Source organism: Heptranchias perlo, chromosome 25, assembly GCF_035084215.1.
Source record: "Heptranchias perlo isolate sHepPer1 chromosome 25, sHepPer1.hap1, whole genome shotgun sequence".
NCBI lineage: Eukaryota > Metazoa > Chordata > Chondrichthyes > Hexanchiformes > Hexanchidae > Heptranchias > Heptranchias perlo.
The window spans coordinates 9,103,664-9,111,903 of NC_090349.1; the positions used below are offsets into that span (position 1 = coordinate 9,103,664).

General features: G+C 42.6%; 1 protein-coding gene across 1 annotated transcript; it reads left to right on the forward strand.

The window, feature by feature from the left end:
• The first annotated feature begins 780 nt into the window (after positions 1–780).
• LOC137342340 (immunoglobulin lambda-1 light chain-like) lies at positions 781–4,721 on the forward strand. Its single transcript, XM_068006278.1, has 3 exons — positions 781–928; positions 1,065–1,409; positions 4,101–4,721. The coding sequence occupies exons 1-3, from the start codon at positions 880–882 to the stop codon at positions 4,421–4,423; spliced, it is 717 nt and encodes a 238-aa protein (XP_067862379.1). The 5' UTR covers positions 781–879; the 3' UTR covers positions 4,424–4,721.
• The last annotated feature ends 3,519 nt before the right edge of the window (positions 4,722–8,240 follow it).

Genomic DNA, 8,240 nt, shown 5'->3' on the forward strand with positions numbered 1-8,240 from the left:
CGGTGACTTTAGACGACAGTGTAAAACGCGCGATATCGGCTTGGCCGCCCGTTAAACACCTCTAACGATTTCCAATCGCCAAATGAGTGTCATCATTCCAAGTTCATGGACTGTCAGCATCCTTCTGACAAAAGTTTGTAGCGCATTGCAATAGCGCAGATATAGCAGACACATCTGCCAAAGAATATATACACGCGACAGAGGGAATCGTCTCCAAAGCTACATTCTCAGAAGGAATTGATAGTGAATTGTTTTACCCGCCTGGTGCTTTCAATCAGAGATCTCCAACACACCATCCTCAATAATGGCCCGTGAATTTTAAGATTTCAAAATATATACGAGTGTAAAACGATAATGGAGCAAATCCTGCACAGAAAGCCGTCTGTCCAGAGGTCCCGAAACGAATTTTTTAGATGGTCGTTTCAGGTGGAATATTTCTCTTCATTTCCCATTGCAACTAAAATGTTCATGAATATTATGATATAAACATGGAAAGTGTTTTGAGATGTACAAGCACTGTGAGACTGCGCACGAAAATATGCAATTAAATGAAAAATGCTACGGATTGGATTAAAATGTGCAACAAAAATGTAGGAGGTAAATTATTTCTATTTCTCTTTTTGTTTATTAATAAATCAAAGTACGCAGAAACACAAAACACGAATACAATTCGTTATCTTCCTGGTAATTTGAGATTAATTCGACACCAGTAAGAATCTGACAGCTTCTGATTGGCGTCAAGGTGCAGACTGATTTGCATAAATAAGGAAAACGCGGTGACAGCCCTTCACACGGTTGATAAGCAGAGTTCGAGAGGAAGTTTAGAACCCATTTCATCTGCACATTGTCGCCGTGTCTGAACTTCCGTAAATTTTTACAATGTCTTACTGGATCCGCATTGTCAGTACGCTGGTGTTTTGCGTAGTTTGTGAGTAATTTGGTTTCAATGCCTGATTAGATTTCACCTTGATGAATATTTGCTGTGAGGTTTCGTACCCCATTTTCATTACAAATGATTGCTCTCATTGTCCTGCCTCTTTTCTAATAATTCTCCTTATTTTCAGATTTAAACGCGCAAGTTACAGTAAACCAGCCTCGTTCGATGTCAACTTCTCCGGGAAACAACGTCCAAATCAGTTGTACAATGTCTGGTGCCAATTTAGGAAGCGGTGCTGTCTCCTGGTACCAGCAGATTCCGGGGAATACGCCCAGGCTTCTGGTCTACTATTGGTCCGGCAGCAGCATTTACAGGGGCCCGGGTATTTCAGAACGGTTCTCCGGCTCCGTATCAGGCAACACGGGAATATTTACAATGTCTAATGCACAATCTGAGGACGCTGCGGACTATTACTGTGCTATGTGGTCTAACGGTATATTCTTCGGGAAAGAAACACGACTGTGTGTTGGCAGTAAGTAAAAGCCTTTCATTTGTACAGTTCTGTTTTTGTTTACTTTGGAACAAAACAATAAGCTGCATGATGTATATTATTGGCTCGATTTAATTCCATTTAAAAGTGACATTTTCGAATGAATCATATTTTTAACGGGCCTCCCCGGGACCTCAATTGGAAGTAACACTGCCTAAATGGAGAACTAAACGGTACAGTTTTAGAAGGTTTCCACCTGTTATTACTTCAGGTTGCATCTGCGCTGAATTAACTTATCACAAACCAAGATAAGAATTGGACTCCACATCGCCGAATTAGGCTGTGGGAAAGATCGTTCAAGTTAGTCGCTCTTGATCGCTTCCTAGTGACTCAGTTGGAAGGTGCGTTGTGTGCATCTCCGCCGATGATAGAATCGAGCTGCGTATGATGCCCTGTCACAAATCCGACTGACAGTCACTGTGTAAGCTCACAGGAGAAGTACAGGAGAGTGACTGGCGTCCGTGCAAACACAGTCCAGTGGAGGTCAGCTTTGTTTAGGAGAAGAATGCAAATTAGAAGGAGACAAATTCTACAAAGTATCTTAAATTCAGGCTCCAATATAATACTCTGGAAATTTCCTAAAGGCAGTTTGATTTGAACTAATTTCTGTTGCCCTGAACTGCTTTAGCATTGATTTGAAAGGACTAATATTAATCATAATCAAAAGACTGGAATTTCTATAATACTTTATGAAAATTTATTTTATATTCCTGAAATAGTAATGCGTGTCATTACCGACAATTTAAGTGGAGACAATTAGCAAACAGAGGTTTCCTCTCGCTTTGGGTTAGCTACATTATAACCCGTTCATGTCCAGCGCTCTTACATTTGCCCTTTTATAGCCAGAAGATTAAAGTTTCCTACAACGTTTACGACGTGATTAATACATGCAGTTTGGAAGATATAGCCTTTCCACCAATTAAAATTATTTTAGCTGAAATTCTCCTATCGTTGAGTAAAATAATTGGGATGGGGGAAATTATGCTGGTCCCTATTTTTAGCGGGATCATGCGAAATAGTAAACACTTGCTAAAAAAAAATACCACCCAGAGGAAATGACTGAATGAATGAACCAACGGACGCCGTTCGGCTGCGGCTATGTCAGAGCAATCCATGTCCGCGTTCAACTGGCACTGTGCGTTAAACTGGTGGAGACGACTTTCATGTTCAGCATTGCTTATTCAGATATTTAAAGGGGAGTAACCACTTTAGTTTAAAAAGCTTAATGCCTTTGTTAAAATACAGAAGAATTTCATACCAATGTTTTAGCGCGTTGATATTCTAATCTTTCAGAGACAAATTTTACTCTGAATGCCGTTTTAAACCAAACGTGGGCGGCGAACAAAAGATGGTGCCGGGCAAACAGTAAATCCCGATTTATTGTCGTTGAATTCCCCCACGCTTATGATTCTGTACTTTTTACAGTTTCATATACCAGTTTTCAAATTTCTCCCCGGTCTTCCTTAAATCTATTTGGAGATCTGTAGTATACTTGAATAACGAGACAGATCCCTTCCTCGCCTTCATCTCTATCCAATAACATTGATAATCGCTGTCTGCTTAATATGGATTTTGAAATGTATGTTTCATTTCTTAAAATCGCGTTGCTTTTGGGGTATGATGTGAGATAATAACGCGGGCTCGCACTCACAGTGTATGGAATGTGGGTATACTATAGTGAAAAAAATGTGGAATGCATCATGGGGTCAGCGCAAAGAAACATGGACAAGTTTCAACTTAATGCAACAAAACAACCGTAAAAATGTAAAATCCTATCAGTAAAATTAAAGTGTGTGTTTAATATGAGTTCAGCACCAACCTTTATTAAAATTCGTTTATATTCTGCTTGAAGTATTTCAATAGAAAGGCTGGATTTATCGGCCCAAAAGCGGCATATAGACAAAAGTTACTTGTAAAGGCAAGATTCACAGGTCCATTGCAGAATTCTGATCCAAACTGTTAGTTGTTTCAATGCACAGAGTAGTAATTCGAGAAAGCAGATAATACAAACATGATTATAAATGCGTTTACGCTGCAAATTTAGTGTCGGCGCGAAGTGATTTCTGCTTGCCAATGACAAAAGCAGTTAGATTTTAAAGCGGCTTGAATTTTGTATCCGTATTACGTTGGCTCTATACCTGTACACTCCGGACATAGACTTTGTCCTTATATTCATCCAATACATAAATCATATTTTGGTCTCTCCTTTTGCTGATTTAACAACGGAACCATGTGAACGCATTACAATAAGATTTAAGTAGGGTCAATGGGGTTGGTCTTGACCTTGTGTGACAATGTAAAAGAGGTGATAACGAGTCGGCAGCCGGAATTGCAACTCTCCACATTTTTTTGAAATTCAAGTCAATGGAAATAAAATTCGGGAGAGATGTAAAACGGGGTGCCGACTCGCTTTCACCCGATTTACTCTAATGCACAAAGTCAAGATCTAACGCAGTATATTTAATGAAAATTATTGACCAGTCTGCTGGAGCTGGTAAATGCTTAAAGTGCCCATAGTATGGCTGTAGTATTTAAACTAAGTATAAAGCAAAGGGATCTATTATTATATTGAATGCATTGATGGAATACGAAATATACTATTTTGATATATCTAACGCTTCAACCGAAGCAATTCCACAACGCTACTAAACCTTGGTCTTGTTTTTAAAATAGGTCCACAGGAACCATCGGTCTCCGTCCTTCCGCCTTCATCGGACGAAATCACAACAAAGAACATGGCGACCCTGGTGTGTTTGGTAAACCGTTTTAAGCCGGGTGCTGTGGAGATTGAATGGACTGTGGATGGCAGTGTCAGAGGGAATGGTGTTGAGACAAGTCGGATCCAACAGGAGACGGACAACACGTTTAGTGTGAGCAGTTATCTGACCCTGTCAGCCTCAGAGTGGAACTCACACGAGCTTTACTCCTGTGTCGTTAAACATGAGACTCAGGCAAGCCCGCTTCAAACAAGTATCGCGAGATCCAGCTGTATCTGATTTCACAAACTGTACTTGACCGAGCTGAGAAAGATTGTTTATTCCCATTGAATTCTTTCATGTAACAAAAAGGGTAGAAATTTATTCCATTTCGGAGGTTTAAGAAAAATAGCCATTGCGGTTCGAACTTTGCCTTTTCAGATCTGATAATTTTAAATACTCCTCCATCAAAAATTGTCAGTGTTAACTGAAAGCACAATTTATGTTATAATATCCAGTAAACATGCATTAAAAGGCAACAATATGACTATTGTATCCTAAGTATTTGCTTACTGCTAATCTATTCTAATATAGCTATTGAATAAAATCATTGATGCAATACGGTTTTTGGTGTCTTTTATTTCTGATGCAAAAGAAGTCAAATCTATGGTGAAAGTATTTTAGACTTTATTGTTTTTTGTGTCATTAAAGCTCACGTAATAAAGTGTGCAAAGTTATCTAAAACAAAGCAGTGTGTGACCGATGTGTCGATACTGCGGTAGACATGCACACTGGCGCGCCCATGGGCGAGTTCACACTCACACAGGTTAACTTGAGGGCTTATTGATGTCGGTTCAATATGTCCAGTCGTATTTCCCAACTCATAGCGGGTGAAATTGGTCTTGGGTAAATGCGCAAAATGGGCAAAAGCAAATTGGCAGTCCGTTTTACACTGCAGCCCGATTCTCTTTTTCACTGACTTTAAGAGACCAATTTCACCCCCATGATTTAACTTAATGGGGTAGATTTTCATCTTTCCGCCCTCAATAAAGCAGTAGATCAGCCGCAGGTTTTGGAGCGCTCGATTTTCATTTCCACTGAAATCAATGGGATGAAATCCGGCGGTGTCTCGAACTGGCAACGATCTACAACTCTCTCAGGGCAAGTTGAAACTATACCTGGTAGCGTTCACTAATATCCAAATAAGTATAGACAAAGTCAACAACAACTTGCATTTATGTAACGCTTTTAACGTAATGTCGGCGTCACAAGGAAGCCACGGAAGGAAATATTGGGGCAGAAATTCGCGTGGGCCTGTTTTCGAGCCTCCCGAAATTAGGCCTCGGGCATTATCTACAACTTCGGGCGAGATGCCTCCCGATCGCGGAACCACAGACAACTCACTGGAGGAGAGTAATTAATTTCGTAGATTCCCAGAGGGACTAGCATTGATGAACAGGGCGCGGTGGGTGGAGGCGGTTCGCCAGGACTGTGGACTCAGGGGAAGCACTCCTGCTTATCCTGGCTACACAGAGTATATTTTAAACTTTCCTTTAGTTGGCCGCCGCAGGGGCAACTGAAGAATCCTGAGCTGAGCATGCTGGATCGCTGCTTCCCTCATCAGGAATACATTTTGTAGAGGGGTCCTTCAACAGGTGTTAGGCCCGTCATTCATATATTTAAGGTCACAAAAGTTGTGCCAAATATTTAGCAGAGAGACCACGCCTGCACAGCTTGGGCGTAGTCTGTCACTGCTAAATTGGTATGCCTTGCGCCCATATTTCGCCCGGAACGCAGGCGCAAGACATACCAATTCCTACCCCGTTAGGAGTGGTGACCAAAATCTTGGCCAGAAATGGGTTTTAAGGAGGGTCTTTAAAAAGTGGCAGGTGGAGAGGCTAAGGGGGCGAATTCCAGACCAAAGGGCCTAGATGGCTGAAGGCACAGCTCCCATTACTGGAAGGAAGGGAATGGAGGATGTAGAAGGTACCGGTTGGAGACTTGCAGATTGCTCGGAGTGTTATAGGGTTGGAAGAGTTTATAAAGATATAGCGAGGTGAGGCCATGAAGGGATTTAAACATGTGGATAAGAATTTTAAAATTGAGGCATTCGGTGACCACGCGCCAATCTAGGTCAGTGAGCACATCTTAATGGTTGAGCGGAACTTAATGCAGAGTTTTGGATGAGCTGAGGAATATGGAGCGTCGAGGATGTGCGTTCGGCCAGGAGAGCTTTGAAATAGTCGAGTCTGCAGGTGAAAAAGACATGGATGGTGATTTCAGCAGCAGATGGGCCGAGGGAGGGGCGGAGGCGGGTTATTTTACAGAGGTAGAGGCGGAGGCCTTTGTGATGTGAAGGATATTTGGTTGAAAGCTCAGCTCCAATTCAAATAGGATGCCGAAGTTACAAACAGTCTGGTTCAACCTGAGACCAGGGAGAGGTGGAAGCGGTTGGGAGCATAAAGATTTTGTGGTGGAACTGAACACAATGCATTTGGGCTTGGCATCTGGAGTAAATTGTGGCTCATCCAGAACTGGATTCAACAATGAGTAAGACAATGCAGAGCAATTGCAGGGGTTGAGCTTGTTGCTGGAGAGTTAGAGCAGTATAGATGTGGAATCTTCAGATAATGTCGCAAAGAAATATTATGTCGATGAGGAAGAGGAGGGGCCCAAAAGCAGATCCTTGGGGGGCTCCAGGGATGGGTAGGGAAGGGAAGAGAATCCATTGCTGGAGATATTCTGGCTGTGATTGGATAGGTATCAGTGGAACCAAGCGAAGGTAGTCCCACCGAGGTGAACAACAAAGGAGAGGCATTGGAGGAGGATAGCGTGGTCAACCATGTCAAAGGCTGCAGAAAGGTCGAGAAGAACAAGTAGGAATTCTGAACCATGGTCACATTCAAAGAGGATGTCATTTGTAACTTTGGTTAGGGTTACTTTAGTGTTGTGGTTGGTGTGGAAATCTAATTGTAGAGATTCAAATGCAGAGTTGCAAAAAGTACGGGCAGGGATTTGAGAGGTGACAACATGTTCAAGTACTTCGGAGTGGAAAGGATAGTTGTTGTCGGTATTTCCCAACTCATAGGGGGTGAAATCTTTTGGGCGAAAGCGCAAAATGTACGATAGCAAATTTTACCATGCAGCCCGCTTCTCTTTTTCATTGACTTTAAGAGACCAATTTCACCCAAATAGTTTAACTTAATGGGGTAGATTTTCATCTTTCCGCCCTCGGTAAAGCAGTCGATCAGCCGCAGGTTCTGGAGCCGCTTGATTTTCATTTCCACTGAGATCAATGTGACTAAATCGGGCGGTGTTTAGAACTGGCAACGATCTACAACTCTCCAAGGACAAGTTGAAACTATACCTGGTAGTGTTCACTAATGTCCAAATAAGTATAGACAAAGTCAACGACAACTTGCATTTATGTAACGCTTTTAACGTAACGTAGGCGTCACAAGGAACCCAAGGAAGGAAATATTGGGATAGACATTAGTCTGGACCTGTTTTCGGGACTCCCGAATTTGGGTCCCGGGCATTATCTACGTGTTCGGGGATGCCTCACCTATCGCGCATCCACAGGCAGCTCACTCCACGAGAGAAATTAATTTCGTAGATTCCCAGAGGGGCTTGCATTGGTCAATGGTGGGGGTTGGGGGCAGGGTCGCCAGGTCTGTGGATTCAGGGGAAGCAGCCCTGCTTATCCTGGCTACAGTTAGTTGGCCGCAGCAAGGACTGCTGAAGAACCCTGAGCTGAGTATGCCGAACACCTGCCCCGCTTATCGGAAACACATTTTGTAGAGGGATCCTCCAACAGGCGGTTAGGCACCTTATTAACTTATTCAAAGGGTCGAACGCCTGTTAAAAAATGGAGCCAAAAATTTAGCAGTGGGATCAACGCCTGTTCAGCTTGGGCATAGTCTGTCACTGCTAAATTGGTAAGCTTTGTACCCACTTTACGTCCAGACAACAGGCGCAACGCATATCAATTTCTATCCCGTTAGGAGGGGTGACCAGAAGCTTGGTCAGAAGTGGGATTTAAGGACGGTCTTAAAAAAGGAGAGACAGGTGGAGCGATTAAGAGAGTGAAATCCAGACGATAGGGCCTAAATGGCTG

Coding starts and splice junctions, on each gene's coding strand:
- LOC137342340 (XM_068006278.1), top strand. CDS start 880: ATGTCTTACTGGATCCGCATTGTCAGTACGCTGGTGTTTTGCGTAGTT. Junction 929..1,064: donor GCTGGTGTTTTGCGTAGTTT/GTGAGTAATTTG, acceptor CCTTATTTTCAG/ATTTAAACGCGCAAGTTACA. Junction 1,410..4,100: donor AACACGACTGTGTGTTGGCA/GTAAGTAAAAGC, acceptor TTTTTAAAATAG/GTCCACAGGAACCATCGGTC.